The sequence below is a fragment of the Podarcis erhardii genome (genome assembly GCF_964252035.2).
Source record: "Podarcis erhardii genome assembly, chromosome: 14".
Taxonomy (NCBI): Eukaryota; Metazoa; Chordata; class Lepidosauria; order Squamata; family Lacertidae; genus Podarcis; species Podarcis erhardii.
In genome coordinates, this window is record NC_138503.1 from 51,440,364 (window position 1) to 51,462,536 (window position 22,173).

The window sequence follows — 22,173 nt, forward strand, 5'->3', positions numbered from 1 at the left end:
GGCCCTTATCATTGGGGATAATGAGAATCACAGTCCAACATCATTTGGGGAACCAGTGTGGAGAAAGGCTGTTCTAGAAGGTCTTGGTCTATCAGACTGAAGGACATGCAAGGCACTTTGGTGGATTGGACAGCAAGGCCCATCTTGCCCAGCACCCTGTTTCTCAACTGTGTTGAGCCAGATGTACAGTGGTGCCTCGCAAGACGAAAAGAATCCATTCCTCAAGTCTCTTCGTCTAGCGGTTTTTTCGTCTTGCGAAGCAACCCGCTTAGCGGCTTAGAAAAAGGGGGGGAGCGAAAAAAATCGCAAGACTCGCAAGACTTTTTCGTCTTGCGAAGCAAGCCCATAGGGAAATTCATCTGCGAAGCGCCTCGAAAACGGAAAACCCTTTCGTCTAGCGGGTTTTTCGTCTTGCGGGGGCACCACTGTATCTGTAAATCTCACAACAGGGCACTAGCCTCTCCTGTGCTTGTGTCTTCAGATTGTGGTGTAAAAATATATTGCCCCATTAAATGCAGGGCTTTGTGTTCAGTATGCGTCAGGATAGCATGAGAAGGCCTTTGTGGCCGGCTCTTGCTTGGCTTCCTAGAAGCATCTGTTTGGCAACTGTGGGAACAGAATGCTGTACTAGATGGGACTTTGGTCTGATCCAGCAGGGCACTTCTGGTATTCTTATGATTCCTAGCAAGTGTAGTTTTTAGTGATGCACTATCTCTGATGCAAAACAGACAGTATCTAGCCCCTGTTTACATGGAGTACATTATCTGTTATCTCCAGGTAGGGCTGGGAGAGACACCTGCCTGTAACCCTGGAGATCTGTTGTCTGTTGATGGAAAGACCTTACTTAGCTAGATTATAAGGCAGCTTCTTAGTTTATCTGCTTTAGACAGTTTGCCATATGTGTAATGTAGTCTTAACAGGTGAGTTTGCCTGTTCTAACTCTCATTGGCATTGATAGAATCTATAAAGAGATTTCCAATCTTAAAACTCTCAAATGCTTGTGGTGTTTAAAATATGCTGTTTCTTTATTTTTAATCTCACAGAAGTACCATTTGAGATGATTTACAATGTTTAAAATTTTATAAAAACATAAAATAACCAAGCAAGGAGGTGGGATCAGCAGCTGAAATGAAGTATAGAAACATTATCTGCCGCGTGCAAGAGACTGTAAATAAAATTGTCTTTAACTGACTAAAAACAGGAGACAAAGTGTTTGACTATCTAGCTGCAGCTGCCGAGGAGGACTGCCTGGTTATCACACTGAAATGTGCTTCTACTCTAGAGAGGACATAGAGAAGGGCATTTGTCCCTGACACTTTTTAAAAATAAAGTGAAAAGTAGGTTTCAAAAGGCCATTTTAAATTGGATGTCTATAGCATGTAAGTGCAGAATAAAATATTTTAGTGATATCTAGTTTTAAGCTATGATTGTATAAATCATCAGTATGTTAGAATATCGTATTTACTTGAGTCTAATTCATCATTGAATCTAATGCACACCTCAATTTTCAGAACATTGAAACAACAAAACAAAAAAATTGCTGGCGAATGTAAATGTGCCATCAAATCTAATGCACACCTTGATTTTTACAACATAATTTGGCCAAAAAAAGTGAGCAGTAGATTTGAGTAAATAAGGTATTTTGTTGGTTGTTTTGTGCATTCAGCAGCCCTGATAGGAAATACTGTGTTAGAGGCTAATGCTTTATAAGTGAATTTATTTTATTGTAAAGGGAAAGATTGTGGTAGGGGCATACAAATTTATAGACTAGAGGATGAAGGCTTGCACTTGTCTCGATTTGCTGTGTGATTAGAACAAAGGCTTCTTTGAACCCATGGAAAACTTGTTAAACTGCTATAATTAAAGGGTTTGTAGCATCTTTATAATTATAAATAAAGCCATGTTCGATGTTCAAAGTGTTCAGTTTGGAGAAAGACTGGATGTGCCAGGTTACTTTCTTAGATTTTTGTAGTGGTGTGAAAGGATAGCAACCAACATTTGTAATAGCATCATTCTGCCCCAGTAGATTTTTTCCCCATCAGAATATAGAGAACTGAGTTTGCAAGCTCCATAAAAATGTGGATAGTGGAAGAAAAACAGCTTAGCATTGTGGTGGCTGCTTGTCCTGGTTTAAGTGGCAGACTTCAAGGAGAGAGGCAGCCACTGGGAAGAATAGCTTGCCCCTAGATGGTCTACAGATGGAGGACTGTTCTTCTAAGCAAATCCTTATTATACAAAAGGCAGTGAGAATGAGCTCTTGACGCAGCAAAGTAGATAATGAAGTTTAGAAAAGCATGTAACAAATTACTTTGTTTACTCAGTATGTTTCTAGCAGCAGGATAGCTCAGTTGGTTAGAGCATGGTGGTTATAATGCCAAGGTTGAAGGTTCAGTCAGCTGCATATTCCTGCATTGCAGGGAGTTGGGCTAGAAGGGATCAATTCTGTGATCCTTATGCTAAAGGTCTATTAGTTTCTATAGCTAAAATACAGAAGACTGATTCCAATATGGAGTTTGCACTTCTGCTTTCAGCCTTTACCAAACACAAGGCTCACCAAACCTAGAATATCCCAATTAGTTTTCTTTTATCCTGTAAATAAATTTGTATACTTATCTTTTCCACAGAATTACTTGGAGATATTCTGCAAGAACGTCCACAGGAGGCTGATGGAATTGATTCAGTGATTGTGGTGGATAATGTTCCTCAGGTTGGACCAGACCGACTTGAGAAACTGAAGAATGTTATCCACAAGATTTTCTCAAAGTTTGGAAAAATTACCAATGAGTTTTACCCAGAAGCTGATGGGCAGACTAAAGGGTGAGTGACTGTCTTTTTTAGCTGTCATTGCTAGCCAGCCTAAAAACTAATTGACCAATCCTTCCCTCTCCAATGAGGTGCCCCCCCCACCTTTCCAGCAGGAAAGGGAAGGTAGGGAGACTACTAGCTTGGCCACTACATGGTGGATGGTGCCCTGAACGCCAGCATGGCCAGATCTTGAAAAGCTGCCTCTCCCTAGAAAACTTGTCACTAACTTTTCCTGTGAGGAAAGGAAGGTATGCTTTCTTGGGTAGGTGAGTTACACAAGGTGCTACGCTACCAAGCAGGCAAACAGCCTTTAGCCGAGGAGCCTGTGGGGATTGCCACACAATTGTTAGGGCACCCCAGCATACCTCAGCAGCTTCAAATTTGAAAAGAAGCCTAGTTGGTCACTTGTCATACATACCAGAGGTTATTGATGAAGTCACCACAGTGAACACGGTGGCTGAAAATGAAAATGTCAGATCCTCTATGACAGGCATCTCCAACTCCCAAGAGAATGTGATCTACTCCCAGTTTAAAAAGAAAACTGGCAGTGATCTACCCATTGTCATTGGAGGGGGGGGAGCGTGCGTGGGGGGGGGGTTGCCCAGAGTTGTGCAGCTTTTTTTAGGAGGGAAGTACCCAGAGTTGATGAGCTTTTTGGGGGAAGGATTGCACTGAGTTTTTTTAGCTTTTCCCACTTTTTGTACACAATAAGGATCCTGCAACCTACCTTGATCAGCCGGGAATCTACCGGGGTAGATCACGATCTACTGGTTGGACATCCCTGCTCTATGATTATGGGTTTCCAGTGAGACATGGGACTGAAGTTTCAATGAACTTGCAACGTATAAGAACTGTTTTGCCAACAGTGGGCACATGCTATGAATTATTACTCAGGGGCGAAACTAGCTTTATTACACCCGGGTCACCCAGTTTGGCACCCCCCCACGCACATTTGCGTACATGCACACAAACACACGCAGTTACCCCCTCTGGAGGCTTCACCTAGCCCCCCCCCCCGTAGCTACGGCATTGCATTACCCATGGACAGATAATACTTTTTGAAATTAAGCTATGGGGAGTTGCCTGATAAAAGTAAGTTCTCTGTGAAATTAAACAAACATTTCGTAAAAGAATAAGTTTTTGTAAATTAAGTACTGACATTATCAAGTAGAGGAGGGAGGTTAAGATTAGCCAGGGTCTGCAGGGTGGTTTCACCCCTCCAAATGAACCACCAGCAGGTACAAAATCTGCCTGTCGCCAGATCAAGAGCATCAGAGATCTTGCTTCCTTGTGCATTGAAATGCTTGGCATTCAGAATAATCTACCAGCCTTTCCCCCCTCATTCATTTTCCCTTTAGTGTCTCCCCTCTTGCCAGATGGCACATTATATGCAAACATATGGAGCCATAGCTCTATTTTTCAGCTGTTGCCATTGTCTCTGAGACAATGCAAATTGGAAAAAAAATGCACCTTGATCCTGCCCTTAAAATGGTGTATGCCACGCATGAGGGATTCTTGCACAGAGATAATTCTCAGGGCAGCAGCTGCAGGCCCAGCTTTCACTCATTGCACAGTGTCACATAGCATTTGGCACAGTTATATAAACAAGCCTGAAATATGACTTTGGGGAAACAGTTGGTGTTGAATTCCGTTGAGTTGAAGTGTGGCTGATGTCACTGTTGAGGTTCGGCTGAATCCAGAGCATTGGGCCATTCATTTCATGTATCACCTCTTTGGGCAATTTCTAATTAAGTTGTCAGCAATAACTAACTAGATGTTTTACTGCAGGTATATTTTCCTGGAATACATGTCTCCAACTCATGCTTCAGATGCCATTAAAAATGCAGATGGCTACAAGCTAGACAAGCAGCACACTTTCAGGGTCAACCTTTTCACTGACTTTGACAAGTGAGTATCGTCATTTCTTAAAAGCAGAAAAGATTGACTGTTTGAAATACAAAGAAGTGTAACTGACTGAATCACATTTTCAGATACATGACAATCAGTGATGAGTGGGAAATTCCAGAAAAGCAGCCATTTAAAGACCTGGTGAGTTTTCAGATGCATGTATAGACTTTAAAGATCACTAAGTTTGTACCTGTGCAGGCTTGGAATCCCTCCAGTGCGGGTCATGAATTCCTAATACTGTAAGGTTGTTAAAGAATACTCCCACAGCTCAGCTTGAAATGTGAATGATACACTGTGGCAGGCAATCAGATACTTACTAAAATCTGAGCACCCCAGTGTTCTTTTTAAAAAATAAATATTTGTATTTATGACTGCAAGATGCAAAATAATCTTGCTTGTAAAAATGTTAAGTGTTTGCAAACTTTTGTCAATGCTCCTGATATAACAGGGGACTTCCGGGTTGGCGCCATCGCCGAATGGCGGACTCCCTCCGAGCTCCCGAGGGAGCCTGCTCGGCAGGGGCTGGGTCCTGCCGCGCCAGCGACGCGGGGACCCCTAAAAACCATGGGCGCTCCTTCCAAGATTGGACATTTAAAATTAAAGAAGACTGGTAAAGGACTATGGTTTAAATAAGTGTGGGAGCTCCAGGAAGACATCAGATGTTGATTAATATGGGGAACGCAACCAGGAAAAGGGGGAGGGAAATTTGGAATCCAAAGGGTGTAAAATCATATTTTATTTGATTATATTTTAATCTATTATGTATATTAAAGGGGGGAACGCGTGGAAGGGAATAGGTCAATCTTAGGAGATGGGAAAATATTTTTAAATTGGGTTAATGATAATAAGGTTAAAATTTGGGATAATAAATTGCTGAATTTATTTGTAAGAATTGGAATATAAGAGGGGGAGGGGAGGGGAAGTCCTGGAAAAATGTTACGGAAAATAAGATCTTAAATTTGGATGTTTTGTTTTTTTCTATATTGTTATAATTGGAAACTTTTAATAAATATTATTTTTAAAAAAATGATATAACATTTGCCCATGTTACAGTGAACGTCTGCAGTTTTATGTCTTTCAACAAATGCAGATGAATATGGTGAATTTTGGCTTTCACTGTAGTGTCTTGGAACCATGGGAAGTTCACAAAGCCCATCTAGGTGTGTCAGAATTCAGATCTGGATGTTCTCCAAATTTCACAAATTCAGTATAATACTCAGGAAATGTTGTGTCCAGCAAGTTGAGCTTTTATATTGGCTTTTCCATCGTTATTAACCCTGTCTCAAATAAAGACCAAATCGTATTTTTTATAGGTCCTATCTTCTTAAACTGTTTTCCTTTTGACTTTTCCAGGGGAATTTGCGCTACTGGTTGGAGGACCCAGATTGTAGAGATCAGTACAGTGTGATCTTTGAATCTGGAGACAGAACCTCTATTTACTGGAATGATGTTAAGGATCCTGTCACAATTGAGGAGAGAGCTGTGAGTGTCCCTTGGAAGTATCTCTTTACTGAGAGCAGTTTTTTGTGCAGTAGTGTCTGTAAAAAGGAAATAAAATATATAATGTGACTAAACATTCAGTTAGCATATGATTCAATGAACGTAATAGCTATTCAATACATTAGTGAATCACATCAGTTACATGGCTACCAGTTGACCATATTCACATATGAGATTTCTGTTTTTAGAATGCTGAGGGCCACAAATAAATTTTGAGGTCGATTGAAGTTAGATGTCATGCACCAGAGTAAGGGATTAATCCCAGATAAGTTTTTGTGCACCAACATGCAAATGAAATAGGATTCAAATGGTTATGCTATGCACTTTCCCCCTTGTAGCGATGGACAGAAACCTATGTACGCTGGTCTCCAAAGGGTACCTATCTGGCTACATTCCATATGAGGGGCATTGCTTTGTGGGGTGGAGAGAAATTCAAGCAGATTCAGAAGTTCAGCCACCAGGGGGTGCAACTCATTGACTTCTCACCTTGCGAAAGGTAGTGTATGAAATTAGTTGGTGGTGTTACTGTGGGAATCGGGTGTATAAAATATATTGCCTGTTACAGTTACACATTCTATTTATTGATTTACCTATTGGGGGCTGTTATACCACATTCCAACCATATTCCTGGTATGGTTTTCAAGATAGAATAAAACAACGTACAACTACAAACAAAACACTAAACTAAAACTTAAAGGATCATGGAAGTAATACAAAACATTGCCTGAAATGAAAAGAGCATAAAGTACATATCAGACTAACCACTCTGGGAAGAACATTTCACATCACAGTTGAAGCAACACCTCCAAGAAGACCCTCACGTGACAGGCACAGCCAAAGGAGACTCTGTACAGGATATGTTAATGTATGAGTAGATTACATTAGATCTGTTTGTTGTCGTTTGCACTTGTAGCTCAGTTTTCAAGAGATCTTTTCATTCAGGACCAGTCAGGTCTGAGCAGTTTCCATAGCCCCTTGGTGGAAACATTGGCTAAATTTATTAATATGTTTCTAGACTTTCAGCAAGCAGAATTTGCAGGGTATGAAATATCAAACTGCGGCTATTTTATTCTTGTGGTGAAGGTTCTCATACTCATGCTTTCTTGGCATAGCTTGTGTGAAATAGTTTGGGAAAAACGTTGTTGAGTGAGGGCCCCCTGTCTCACAGGATGCTTCCTCACTCGGCCTCCTAGCACAGAAGGGAAGGTGTTATGGCTCACCCTTGTCTTCTACATACATTCCTGGCTCCTGGAGAGGCAGCGACTCTTCAAGGCCTTTTGCTCTCAATTCTCTCTCTCTCTCTCTCTCTCTCTCTCTCTCTCTCTCTCTCTCTGTGTGTGTGTGTGTGTGTCTGCATTTGTCTGTTTTTCTTTGTAGCTAGTAACTAGGTCTTGTATATAGCATGGCGCAAAACAGTTCTGCCATATAGAGAGTTCAACTCTTGTTCTAATGAGAATTCCAAGTGGTCTAGAAGCAGCTTCCTAGACCTATCATAGTTGATAGTGTAGTGCAGAGCTCTCCAAACTGTGTGTTGTGTGACTGCTCCCCACTCTCCTCCTGGGGCTGGAAAGGGGCTAGTTTAACCTCCAGTTTGCTAGGAAAAGTGAATTACTGTGTTGCAAAAAGTTGCATTTCCAAAAAGTATGTCGCCAACATGAAAAGTTTGGAAAGCGCAGGTGTACCTCCACCCCAAACTCTTGGTTGCCTCTTCAGTTCCTTGAACTAGCTAAGACTTCCTGCCTTTTGTTGGCTTTGAGGTGAGAACATAATTGGTCACAGACATTTGTGTTGTGGTTTGTGTTGAATCTCTCACATTTGTTTGCTGAAGGGTTGAAGCTGTTGGGAATGTTATATTTGAAGCCTTTGTGCTACAAACCACTATCATACCACATATGATTAATGCATAAACCTTAAAAGGGGGAAACAGGATGTTAGATGCTGATGTTTTTGAGGGCTCTGCCATTCACTCACTTATTTGTCTTTCTATTGCCTGCTTTTCTGCAGTCCAAGGAACTCTAAATAGCTGTTATGAAACTGATCAGTGTTTTGTTACTTTAATTCTGGAATTTGGCAAAGTTGAGTACTGCTTGCGTGACAAGGCCCTGGCAACAAGAATACAGTATCTTGGGTGCACCATGTAAAACACAAAATTTGCATTTTAATGGAAAAAGCCTGCTTGATTCTTCACCATACATCAAGATGTGCTTTGCTGTCTTACAAAACGTCTGCTAAGCATTGCAGTTTTGAAAGTATGCTTTCCCCCTGTGAAGTTGTATTCCTGGGAACAGAAACTAAGAAAGATAAAACATGCCCCTCTAATGAATTTCAAAGCAACTCAAATGTTTAAACTTGACATAAGATCACAGCTTTTATGTTTGTATAATTGATCTATTCTTCTTTGTGAAGGTACCTGGTCACCTTCAGCCCTCTAATGGACACCCAGGATGACCCTCAAGCGATCATCATCTGGGATACCCTAACTGGACAGAAGAAGCGCGGATTCCACTGTGAAAGCTCAGCCCACTGGCCCATTTTTAAGTAGGTTGGGCAGATGGTTAACAATTTATTTTTTAAAAAATGCTTTTTAAAAAACCAAACAAACATGCTTTTGTTATGGGAAAGAGAAACATATCTGATTTCTTGAAATTCTTTGCTTAGGTGGAGTCATGATGGTAAATTTTTTGCTCGGATGACATCTGACACTCTTAGCATCTATGAAACACCTGTAAGTCTCTCTTCCTTTCTGATGTAATATGATAGATTCTTTAATGTGCCTACTCGCAGTCAAAATGTGCCAAAAGGTATCCTGCTAATAAGAATATAAACTTAGTGGGCGATGTGCAAGCATTCATCCCATACCCATTCTGACTGCAGTGTTTGCACATCACCCACTAATGCAACCTAAAAGATGTTGCTAGTTTGGCTTCAAATGTTGGACAGAGATTGCATTTTCTCTCTCTCACAAAACCTCCAGAAACCACCACAATTACTTGTGGAATAGCCGCCTTGTAGCTGTCCGTTAAGCTTTTTGAAATACTGTTTGTTCATAGTATTCTTTCCCCAACAAAAGTGAGGAAAAGGTGTATTGGGCCTTTTATGTCCAATAAAGACCATTTAAGGCTTTTTTTTTTTTACATGTCTTAAGTATTAAAGTGATTCCCCATTTCTGTTTCTTGTGCTTGTGTGTATGTTAAGATGTTATTTTCTTCTTTGTTGATTGTTATGTTTATAGTTTCACTATGTTTTTATGCTTTGTTTTACATCACATTGGGGGGCTCTCTTAGGCAGGGAAGTAGACTATAAACTTTAACATAAATGTTATTATAAACTTATAGTAAATTGAGATAGATAGGTGTGTACAAGAATCATTTTGACTTTATGTTCTCTCTTTCTAGTCAATGGGTCTGTTGGACAAGAAAAGTTTAAAAATCAATGGGATCAAGTGAGTATTTTTCTTTAGATCTTACTCTCCTTGCTGCTGATATTGTTATTTTTGCCTTTGACATATAATTGTCCTCCTCGTAGTGGCTCCCTCTTCTTTTCCAAAGTGTGAGAAATAAATTTCATTTGGCTCGTGTGATGTGTGGGTTTTTTTTTTTAATATATTAAAAAATGTCCCTAAAATTACTAAATTGTTGCATGTTCTGTTTACCATCCCTCAGAGATTTCTCCTGGTCTCCAGGTGGCAACATAATTGCTTTTTGGGTGCCTGAAGACAAAGATATACCAGCAAGGGTGACGTTGATGCAGCTGCCCTCCAGACAGGAAATCAGAGTGCGGAATCTCTTCAATGTGGTGGACTGCAAGCTACATTGGCAAAAGAATGGGGATTATCTCTGTGTGAAAGTAGACAGGACCCCCAAAGGCACACAGGTACGTGGCTCCGAAGCTTCCTTGTAAATAATAAATTATTATTATTATTATTATTATTATTATTATTATTATTTATTTCTCCACCTGCAGCAGCTTCATGGCATGGTTTGTGTTTCTGTCTATTCCCTCCTTTCTGTTTGCACTCTGTGTAAGCCCCATTGCTCTTTAACTACGGACTGCCAGTTCCTGCACTGGGCGAAAGCTTTTTAATGAACTCTTAGCACACGTTTGCTGCAGAACTGCAAGGATTACCAGAGAACATATTAAAGAATCCAAGAATTTTATTCTAAATATAGGTAGTTCAGATGCTGCTATAAAACCTCCTGAATAGAAAATGACTCATGTTTACAATTACAGGGGTTGAGATTAAAATGAAGCTATCCCATCAGGCATGGACCTGTTTTCCACACAGTCTCCTGTGTGTCCCCACCCCCCCTCCTGAGTGCAAATAGTTCCATTCTTCAGAGTTGATGTCATGTATGCCTGGAGATGGCTGTATCTTACTCTGACTAGTTTACTCCATAATAGCCTTGTCTAATATGTATTTCAGTTGAATACTTTGCAGTTCAGCCTTGTAGAAGAGAATAAATAACAGTGTCTGGAAGCTAGCCTTGTTTTGGTTCTTCTTTGCTGCAAGAGACTTGTGGCTCCTTAAAGACTAATTCTAAAGTGCTGCAAGACACTTCGTATTAAATAACAGTAGTGCATCTTGCTCTAAGTTATGAGATTTTAGGCACCCTAAACACTCAGATCCAAACAGCAGCAGGCCAGCTACTTCTGCTTTGTATTAAATGCATATCATCTCAAGTCCCTACCTGAGTAGATGACATGCCCACATCACCTTTTTTCTCCCCCCCTCCCCCTGCAGGGTGTAGTGACCAACTTCGAAATCTTCCGCATGAGAGAGAAGCAGGTTCCTGTTGATGTGGTAGAAATGAAAGGTAAAGGACACATTTCACATAGCTTCAGCTCTCTATGCACTACTTTTTGTCCTTCAGTGTATATCTAATTTAGAGTTTATAGCCTATGAAATATAAAAGAAGTGAAACACCACATAATGTAGCCACCAGGGTGCTGAAATGTATTCTTCCAATGCTACTCTCTGGACTCAGGCCTGAAGCTAGGATCAGAACTGCAGTGCCTGCAGTTCCCTTTTCCTGGAGGCGGTCCAGGAGACTACCATGGTTGGTAGCATCCAATACCTATGAGAAATCAAGAAGCAGGTGCAAGGTCACACTGCCCCATCCTGCTTTTTGCAAAGGTCATCCATCAGGGCGACCAAGGGGTGAACCCAGATACGAATGGATCTAAGTAATATGTGCCTTCCCAGTAATGCTTGCAGCTGCCCCACCACAGCCCTCTTCACCACCTTTTCCCAAAGGGGGTATTTGCAAGTGGTTGATAGTTGTTCCAATCCAAAGGGTCCAGAACCAGTTTCCTCACGAGCAGCCACACCACTGCCTCTTTCAATGCAGCAGGGAACATCCCCTCATGCAGTGAAGCTTTAACCACACTCTGGACCTAACCAGTCAGCCCTCTTGAACTAGATTTGATAAGCCAAGAGTGAGTGACTACAGTTGAGGGGAAATGGGGTGGTGCGCATTGCCACCAGCAGCTTGCCACATCAGCTGATTGCATAAGGTGAAACTGATCCCACAAAACACCCCCGATAATGACACTATCAAGCAGAGCTGCAACAGGTGCGGAGTCAAGATCACTCCAAAGTTGAGGCTGTTCTCAAGTGTGTAGCCAGTTGGTCATGATGGGTCTTAGAAAGTTCTAGAGGTCCCTCCACTCTAGGGGACGCAATGCGAGACCACACTGCCACATGGTAGGCACGGTTATGTGTGTTGGGTCAGCTTCAGAGCGAGATTTGCACCATCTGCGCTCCAGTCTTCCTCTGGCCTGTTTCACAGTCCAACATTCTTCAGAGTACCAAGGAGCTGTTCAGGCTCTACAACACCAGAGAGGATGCTCATGAGCAAACTCGGCCCTCCAGATCTTTTGGGACTACAATTCCCATCATCCCTGACCACTGGTCCTGTTAGCTAGGGTTGATGGGAGTTGTAGCCCCGAAACATCTGGAGGGCCAAGTTTTCTCATGAGTGATCATGGCAACTTTGCATTTCACATCGCCATTTTATAGGTAGGCAGGATCACCAGCTTTCTCCATTGAAAAATCCCTCAGAGCATTGAGAAACACATCTGGTTCCATCAGTCTAGAGGGTGGGCCATCCACATGGCCCTCCTGCAGTGGGGACCTGCCACCCCCAGTCAAAACTTAACCTGATAATGGTCTTGCAAGACAAGACCATTACCTTTGTCTTGTGACTATCACAAGGAAGTGCATTGCGTTCCCCCATCTTCAGTCCATCCCTCATATCACTTGGGGTAAAGACACATCAAGAGAGTGCCCTAACTGGTGTGTTGGACCAAAGACCATCTGAAAGAGACCCGTGGTTGTCATGGAGTCTGAATTCTCAAGCTGGCCGAAGAGCAGCCTCCGCATGGATATTGAACTCACCCATGATTTGTTATTCTAAAGCAGCAATGCTGCAGCAAGCAAAGGCTCTAGCAGCTCAGTCAGCTGCTTGTGGCTGCAAAGCCAAACAGGATGTTTGTGACTGTTGCCATGGAAACAAAGGGGCAGTCCATTCTTATTGAGCACAGGATGTGAGCTCAGTGTGTGTCATATGACCTGTACAGGATGTACATGGGTGGAGTTTGGGAGTTTCTCTCTGTTTGTTGAAGAGAGCAGACATCTTTCACTGTATGGATGCTAAAGACAGGAATAAAGACATGTAGATACATTTCTGTCTGAGTCTGATTCCCCTCCCTGGGGATATGCAGGAAGGAGGAGAAGCAGTTGGTGTGTTTTTCTCACAGCCTGAGGAAAATCGCCGGAACAGACCTCATGTGTTGTTCCTGCCGGGAGTCGCCGGAGGGAGGTCAAAGGAATTCAGCCGGTGCCTTAACAGATAGGCACACACCTTTGACCGAGGAAGAATTCCAACATGATTATCATTTTAGAGTCCTCTGAAAATATCCCAGAGACTACCAGCCTGATCAGGAATGCTGCTGGACAGCAGCATTTTGAATGTCTAGGAGACCCGCATGAATTGGAAGGCTTTTCAGAGAGGATCTGGCTAATTTTACAGGTTTAATGTAGGTCTTCCTCTCTTGCAGAAAGCATCATAGCGTTTGCTTGGGAGCCAAATGGAAGCAAGTTTGCTGTGTTGCATGGAGAGCCGCCACGAATATCGTGCTCTTTCTACCATGTGAAAAACAATGGGAAAATAGAGCTCATTAGTAAGTAGAATTCAAGAGGCTGTGCATGGGCTTGGGGTTTGAGGAGCTCTCTGTGTGTTGTTACAATCTATTTTAAAATTCATTTTAACTTCTTTTTGGCCAAATACCTTTGTCTTGCAAGACCTCTTGGATTTCTCAACTATTGAAATTTGGACAATGCAGATTTGCTGTAAAAGCTTATTGATGCTAAGTAAGGCTTCTTATATGAATGAGATTGTGTATCCTAGTTATTCCTGGTCTTGTCAACACTCAGGAGGCAGCATTAACGGGGGCATGAAGATTTTGATTACTTTGTTTTGTAAGGCTAAAATCTTTATTAGAAAGGCATAATATCAACCTTATAAAGCAAGGATATTCGTCTCATGTATTTAAATCTCATTTCAGAAATGTTTGACAAGCAGCAGGCAAACACGATATTCTGGAGTCCTCAAGGGCAATTTGTGGTGTTGGCTGGTCTCAGGAGGTGAGTACTGTTTCTTGGCAAGCATATCTTGAGTAACAGAAGCTTTTTTAAAAAAAGTTGGTTCTTAAAACAGGTTCCTTAGAGGGTGCCATCTTGGTCCACTGGAGCAAAAACCACACAGAGCTCTGTTTAATTTGAAATGGTTCTGTAGAGTTTTATTTCATCCTACAGAGTAAGAGTGATCAGCAGGTTAGTTTACCTCAATATAAAGGAAACTTGTGCCCTCTCCCAGACAAAGGGCTTTATGAAGACTGTTTCAAATCCAACTTCTCAGCTTTTAGATGATGGCACCTGACTCATACCCAGTTTCCAAAGAAATGTTTGTTCGATTGTTTCACAGCTTAAAAGTTGCCTGCATGTAATATATAAAATATTCTAATTATGTTTTGATGCAGCATGAATGGTGCCTTAGCTTTCGTTGATACATCTGACTGCACCATGATGAACATTGCTGAGCACTACACAGCCTCAGATGTTGAATGGGACCCCACAGGCCGCTATTTGGTGACTTCTGTCTCTTGGTGGAGTCACAAGGTATTATCAATACTTCCCCACCCCTTACCCTTATCCATCTTGAGCCTGTTAACAGGCCTTGTGTTGTATTTGTTTTAGCTTGGATACCTTTTACCTATTAATATCAACATTAATAGCAATGCTCATTATTTCTTCTTGTCATTCTCATGCCTCGGTAGGCCCGGTGCATTGGTTCTGCTCTTAATTGTAGAAGAGGCTTGGGTAAAGGGGAGGAGATAATTGTGGGGCTTCCAGTGTGTACTCAACTACTTAATGTGTGCTCCTCAAACAGTGAGATACCTTAGTTACTCTGGTGCCTGGCTTTCTGTGTTGGTACCTTGTTTATATGTAATTCAGATCTTTATAGTAAACATTTGCCATATACAAGTTAAGGCATCAGTTGATGGTCATTAGAAATCCTTTCACAACACCACAGAAGGGAATTTGAACGCTTTCAGCTTTTTACGACTGAGCAGCTGGGTGTGAAGAATGCTGCACCGTATGTGACACAACTTCACTGAACTATCTTTCTAGGTGGACAATGCCTATTGGCTGTGGACTTTCCAGGGTCGCCTCCTACAGAAGAATAATAAAGACCGGTTCTGCCAGTTACTTTGGAGACCCAGGCCACCTACGTTGCTCACCCAGGATCAAATAAAGGTATTGTGTCCTTTACGGTGGGAGGTTTGGTGTAACTTTTTGGATTGATGTTAAGAGAAGGAAGCTCGGTATTAGGAAAACAGCTCTAATGCTTCAACAGACAACAGTTGAAGCTCACCACAAGCCGGGGATAAGGAAGAGACATAGGTCAGCATTAGATCAGATACTTTATGTGTGTCTGATCTCAAGTTCAATCCCTGACATCTCCAGTTAAATGTTCAGGTGGTAAGTGATGAGAAAAATCTCTGAGATCCTGGAGAGCTGCTGCCAGTCAAAGTAGTCAGTATTGCAATACACGGGTCAGTGGCTTAACCTAGCAGCTTGCCATGTCCACAAACCACTCCCCCAGTTCAATTTGCAATTGCCTCCAGCAAGCCTAGCTGAGTTTATCCCTTTTCCACTGAAGTGGACCTCATTCCCCTGATTACATTGGGAGCATGACATTTGTTGATCCAGCCCCATTCTGATTCCTGGTGTGCTGCCTACAGCTCTTGGGAAGTGTACTTTTCCCAGTTTACCAACATTAAGTAGTCTTGGGAAAAACCTGTTTCTCAATTACTTTTGTCTGGGTTGCTGCACTTTAGCTGCTGAAGAAGGGATGCTTGCTCCCAGAGCAGCTTACAAGTAAGTAGTTTGGGGGAGGGGATTTGGAGGTGTTTGGGGAGTTGAATTATCCAAGCCAGAGAAAGACTTGGGGCCATAATGCTCTCTTGCTATTCATGGAATGTAGTCAACTACCTTTTACTCAGACCCATTGAAATGAATAAACTTGTATTAGTTATGTTCATTAGTTTTATTGAGTCTACCATTGAGTAAAACTAAGTGGAATGCCACTGTAGAACTAAGCATGTCTGATGGATTGCTGTAGTATCCTGTGCACGGTATTCGAAAGGCATGTATTTGACATCCTGCTTAGTCCACTTTTTCTTCTCAAAATATGCTGGGGCTATATGAAGTGGCAGATTTTGCGCAATATAACATAAAATCATTTAAAAATACAATATATAACACTTATTTCTTGAAACAGCAAATCAAGAAAGATCTGAAGAGATACTCCAAAATATTTGAACAGAAAGATCGCCTGAGCCAGTCTAAAGCCTCAAAGGTAAGCTACCTTTTGATCTCTTGATGCTTTGGTTTTGAGTCCAGACACCTATTTCCAGATCTAGAACCCTTGGATTCATTTTCCAAAGCTGCTTCTGGCAGGAATGTTGTACAATAAGGGAGTGCTGGGACAGGGAGGTTGGAGCACACTGCAATATTGGAGCAGGGAAGTCAGTAAATGAGAACTCTTAATTATTCTTCTGCTGGAGAATATAGAACCTTTAGCAGTATTCAGTGTGGGGAAATGCCTTTTCCTCCTTGTGGCATCATTTGGCCCAGATCTTGATGCAATGAATTTCGCAAAGTGAAGCTGTCTGTTTGCACTAGAGAAAGGTGTTTTGTCACCCCAGTCCTTCCCATATTTACATGGAAATAAGTCTCTTTGGTAATTTTAAGTAAGCCTGTTTGGGATTAAAGCCTTGGAAAATCCAGCTTCTCTCCCCATCTTGATTACTCCTGGGGAGGTTTCTAGCTGCATTTTGATTGAAGGTTTAATAGCAACCTCCTGTTTTCTGTAGGAACTGGTAGATAGAAGGCGAACAATGATGGAGGAGTTCAAAAAATACCGCAAGATGGCACAAGAGCTGTACATGGAGCAAAGGAATGAGCGGTTGGAGCTCCGCGGAGGTGAGTTGGCTTTCCAAGCATTCCTTGTCTTGGGCTGCAATCCTGTGCATGTTTACCGGAGAGTAAGCTGCAGTGAACTCAGCAGCCACATGAAGGCAAGTCTCTGTTAGGGAAAAATATTGGCAAAACTGTTACTGAAATAGTGTTAGGCTTACCTTAACAAAATAAATGATAAGCAAAATAACAACGAAGTTGATATGTGGCAGAACTAGTTGGTTTGAATGAGATGGCAGCTGTAGCTCTGTTCTAACACAGCTAAGATTCTGTTTCATTATGGAGCCAGCATAATGCTGCCTTGAAATCATCCAGGTCTAATATTTTTTCTCTCTTTACAGGAGTGGACACAGATGAGCTGGACAGCAATGTGGATGACTGGGAGGAGGAAACTGTTGAATTTTTTATCAATGAAGAAATTATTACAGTTGCAGAGCCAGAGTAGTCCGAAAGCCGTGGTAAAACCCATTCACATTGTGTCCTTGGGGTGGTAGGGAGGGGAAGCTTTGTTGAAATCCTGGAGACTGAGAGTTACCACCTTCTCCTTCCTTTGCAGCACCACCATATCTCGTACTGAGGAGGGATTTGTTCATTTCCAGAAGGTCTACACAACTTTGGACTTTTTTAAAATCCATATTCTCTCTCTGGACGGTGAATGCGCAGGATTCGTTCATTCTGACACATTGTAGTGCCTTCTAGTCCCCACTGCCTACTGTGGGGTCACTCGAAAGGCACTGCTTTTAAATTTTTATCCTTTATTGGGGGAGGGTTTAGTTTAATTTTGAAAAAAATCTACCACCAGTATTTGCTGCTTGACACTCCAGCAGTGCTGCTCTCAGCTGAGCAACGTGGAACTGTGGCCCTTACAACTGCAGCCTTGGCGCAACTTTCAGTGTCTTGCCACAAACCCGTGATGCTTCTGTTTGCCGAAGACTGTTCCTGTGCCCAAACTGCACAGGTGGAAGTTGGTTTCAAGTTGGGGAAGATCACCGAAAAAACTGTACTTCATACTATGTGCTTTAATTTGCGGAAGCAGCACTACAGTGGGCTCTACCCTCCTCCATTCAGATTGTGACTGGAGCTCTCCCAGGTTGAACATTGGAAATAAAGCAAACCTATATGCTTAATAAAGAGGGCTGTGTTATATGAAGCTTTCTCACTTTGAAACTCATTCATGTGACGTTTGCCTGTAGCAAGTAACATCTTGCTATCTGCAAATTGAATTTGCATTCATTTGATTTCATATGCTTCCTCCATGCCCGACCACCAATAAGTGAGTTATAGATACATATTCTCAAGGTACATGGTCTCTGCGGCAAAAGAATCAGATGCATTGGGGGTTTTATTTGCAAACAGCTTGAGTCTATAAAAAAACCCAAAAAACAAAAGTGCCGTTTGAGTATTAGACGAATGTAGGGGGCTGTTTGTTGCTTACTTTGAAGAGGAAGGCAAAGCTGTACCTAAGAACTGCTAAGATCAGCTCCATCTGAGCATCATTACCATCATTTTATATGTATGCCGCCTTTCCACAATTGAAACAGTGCTCAAGGCGGCTTACAATACGAAAAGATTTACATAGTTACAAACATAGCAAAGTAGTCATAAGAATAAATAAAACACATCAAAAATTACATAACCAAACTGAACAATTTCCATATAAAAAAAAAGATGCAAAAAATTATCAGTAACAGCAAAAACTCCCGACAAAACTCCCAAAATACCCCAGCAGCAGCAGCAGTAGCAGTTCTTGTGAAGCCTGTCGGGCCCCATCCTGGGCCAGGTAGAGAGAGGCAGGAGCAGGTTCCCAGCAGGTCAGAGCACAGTGCCTTGTACAGTGATAGCTCGCAAGACGAAATTAATTCGTTCTGCGAGTTTTTCCGTCTTGCGAATTTTCCGTCTTGCGAAGCATGGATTTTGGAAAAGCTTCAAAAATCACCAAAGTCTTCAAAAACCTCAAAAAAGGCTACCACACAGCGTGCTAGGAGTTGCTCCTCGAAGTCAAGTCGCAACTGCACCCCCTGAATGCACCCTGGGTATTAACGGTTTTAAGAAAAAGGAAACAAACTTGCAAGACGTTTTTGTCTTGCGAAGCAAGCCCATAGGGAAATTCGTCTTGCGAAGCAACTCAAAAAACGAAAAACTCTTTCGTCTTGTGAGTTTTTCGTCTTCCGAGGCATTTGTCTTGCAAGGTACCACTGTAGTAGTAAATGGAAAAGAGGAACTCTTGGGGGCAGTTGAACCATCTTCCATTGGAAACTAAAAGGTGGTTGACCTCCAATATATCAAACACATTGTGGCATTATAATAGGTAATGATTATAGAATTACTTTCTTCTGCTGCACGAACAGCTTTGAAGTTAGTGACAGTGCAGTAATCTTGGCACGGATCTACATATTTCGAGAAAGGTAAATGGATAGTTCAGCATTCCTGTGTCTGCACTTGTCTACATCAAGATATATTTCAGGGAGCAGGGTGACATTAAAGCATTCCGTTCCTTCATCTGCACTCCAAAGAAGGTAGCACATTTTGCTTACAAATTGGGATTACTCAGAGACATTAAAAATCCGCTAGTGCAACAATGCCAAGCAGGTTTGTTAATAAGCCTTTGAATAGCTTTATGGAAGATTGATTTCCATGGAAGAAATAAGGTTGTAAATGACGTAAGAGGTGACCCAAAGTCATCTTTTTCCCCCCACCCCCAAATCTGGTAGCTTTTAATGGTACACATTGCCACCTCCTGAATGCGCTGCCTAACTTGACAAAAACATGCAGGAACTCAAGGCCCCAATTTACTCCTATGATGTATGTGATTTGGGAGAAGTAATAATCATAGTTTCCCATTTTGCTTTCTGAGCACCAGTTTTATATACTCAAGACTTCTGACTAAGCATATTTGTCACCAGTGGATTTGGGGAGAAATGACACATTTTGATGTAAACATGGTGTTCCATGAAGTTGCATTCTTCTAATTGAACCTTTTTGCATAGGGTGGTTGTGACAAGGATAAAAATAGGGCCGCGCATATCACCCTGAATTCAAATGGAAGAATGGAATGCAATTGTGAATCACAATCTCTGCCGGCTGCTGCTTCTCTCTCTGTGTGCACCTTCTGTTTCTACTCCCTCCACTCCATTGATGTCACCACCTGCTACCCGTGGGGAAATGGTAGCTTTTTCACCTGGCAGCTCTAAGCTGTGCCAAGCCAGCAGAACGACTGCCTTTGTGAGTTGCTCTGAGTGAGTCTCTTTGGTTGACGCGATGGGTATCTCATCACCCAGATCGCCCAGCCCTGCACAGAGGAGGGTTGCCAGGGGCTCTGCTACTGCTACAAACACCCCCAGCTCAGCTACCATGAAGGATTTGAGGGCAGAGGAGCAGTTGGTGGTGAGTCTTGGCAGCAACAGCAGCTTTTGCATCTCGTCGGCCCCTTTAGATCTTTCTTTTTAGAAAAAAAAGATGGGAATTTAAGAAGTTTCCTTGTACTCAGTCAGACGTAATCTGTTGTTGTTTAGTCGCGTCCAACTCTTCGTGACCCCCCTGGACCAGAGCACGCCAGGCACTCCTGTCTTCCACTGCCTCCTGCAGTTTGGTCAAACTCATGCTGGTGGCTCCGAGAACACTGTCCAACCATCTCGTCCTCTGTCATCCCCTTCTCCTTGTGCCCTCCATCTTTCCCAACATCAGGGTCTTTTCCAGGGAGTCTTCTCTTCTCATGAGGTGGCCAAAGTACTGGAGCCTCAGCTTCAGGATCTGTCCTTCCACTGAGCACTCAGGGCTGTTTTCCTTCAGAATGGATAGGTTTGATCTTGCAGTCCATGGGGCTCTCAAGAGTCTCCACCATAATTCAAAAGCATGAATTCTTCGACCTTGATGGTCCAGCTCTCACTTCCATACATCACTACTGGGGAAACCATAGCTTTAACTATATACGTACCTTTGTTGGCAAAGTGATGTCTCTGCTTTTTAAATGTATGTGAATAAGTGATGTACAATTCTTTGGGTTCGATTGGTTCGAGAGCAGACTTCTATTTGTTGCATTTATATTCCATGTTTTCTCCTCCATAGAAGTCAAAGTGGAGTACATGATTCTCTTTCTCCCCATTTTATCCTCACAACAACCCTGTGAGGTAGGTTAGGCTGAGAGGCTGTGACTGACCCACAGTCATGCCTGGTGAGTTTTGTGCCCAAGTGGGGATTTGAACCCTGGTCTCCTAGATCCTAACCCAACATCCTTAACTAGTACACCACACTGGCTCTCTCCAGCCTTCCAGGTGTTTTGGTCTTGTAAGAAGCTGCCTTGGTCCATCTTGTTCAGTATTCCTTACACTGCCTGGCAGCAGCTCTCTAGGAACTCAAGCAAATTCCTAGCCCCACTTGGTGATTCCAGGGACTGCAGGTATACCAAGATTCTCTACCACTGACCCAACAGCTCTTGTAGAGCTCATAGGATTGGAAGATCTGTCCCATCCCCAAATTCAAGAGATCCTTCTGCAGAGAGAACAAGCACTTCCCTCATGCTCAGATACAGCCACACCGCTTTACATATCCCAGGGATAGTTAATACATGTGTGCTCTGGTGTTTATTATATTCAGGTGTATGCAAACACATTTAAATAATAAATCCATTGTAAGGTGCAATTTATTATGTTGCTGGGAGGGCAGTTGCTTGAAAGAGTCCGTCAGACTCTGCTATCATTCAAAAATATTTGTTTCATACCTGAAGTATTAAAAAGAAGGTTATGTGCCATTTCATCTGAATGCCCTGGCAGTTTGGGGTATTGCACAAAGGAGCCGGGTAAACAGCCCTCAAAGAAATTCTAGCTCTCAAGGCCTCTTCTCATGAAGCAACAGCTAATCAAGGCTTGTTGTTGTGAAAATAGTTCTGTTCCCTGTAGGAACGGCGCTTGCAGCTCCAGGGCCAATCTCTGGCATATTCCCAACTTGATGACAATCCAGCTAAGAGCTAAAGTCAATTCCCTGATCTGAACATGTCCACTGCTTTTCACATTTTGTTCCCTTCCACCCCTCTGGATTTTGCAAAGATTTATTAGATCCAATAAGGGAGAGACAAACAGAGAAGTGAAGTTAAGGCCAGTCTCTGTAGTAGTGATGTATTTCTAGTGACTTCAGACAAACACGGGTGGGTTTGGACAGTCGTTCTCTACATCCAGACTGTTTCTCTTTCCAAAATGTGGCACCACCAACCATACATATTTACCCCAGCACAAAATTAGTACAGGGGGAAATTGCGCAAGAAGAGAAGAGCAAGATGCAGACCATAAAACTGGCACTGAATGTACTGCATATCACTGAAAGTGTGTAGGGTTGCCATATTTTGCTCCAGACGCTAATTTCACTGGTTAAATCCAGACATGTGGGAAATTCTGTATGGCAACCCTAAAAGTGTGGTGCTCAAA

The 22,173-nt window shown here is 42.3% G+C and overlaps 2 protein-coding genes across 2 annotated transcripts in view; both read left to right on the top strand.

The window, feature by feature from the left end:
* Positions 1-2,683: 2,683 nt before the first annotated feature.
* On the top strand, positions 2,684-17,906 carry EIF3B (eukaryotic translation initiation factor 3 subunit B). The gene is made up of 18 exons (XM_081840402.1): positions 2,684-2,817; positions 4,594-4,713; positions 4,797-4,854; positions 6,067-6,195; positions 6,552-6,709; positions 8,620-8,751; positions 8,872-8,938; positions 9,609-9,655; positions 9,876-10,086; positions 10,955-11,027; positions 13,273-13,395; positions 13,780-13,858; positions 14,254-14,392; positions 14,906-15,031; positions 16,059-16,136; positions 16,654-16,762; positions 17,098-17,214; positions 17,313-17,906. The coding sequence occupies exons 2-17, from the start codon at positions 4,613-4,615 to the stop codon at positions 17,199-17,201; spliced, it is 1,734 nt and encodes a 577-aa protein (XP_081696528.1). The 5' UTR covers positions 2,684-2,817; positions 4,594-4,612; the 3' UTR covers positions 17,202-17,214; positions 17,313-17,906.
* A 2,004-nt stretch (positions 17,907-19,910) lies between these two features.
* The window catches only part of LOC309329088 (kinesin-like protein KIF19), a 33,753-nt gene continuing 31,490 nt past the window's right edge, over positions 19,911-22,173 (top strand). Inside the window, exon 1 of the mRNA XM_081839602.1 lies at positions 19,911-20,140. Coding sequence (XP_081695728.1) covers positions 20,015-20,140 — 126 coding nt within the window. The 5' untranslated portion in view covers positions 19,911-20,014. The remainder of the gene's footprint in view (positions 20,141-22,173) is intronic.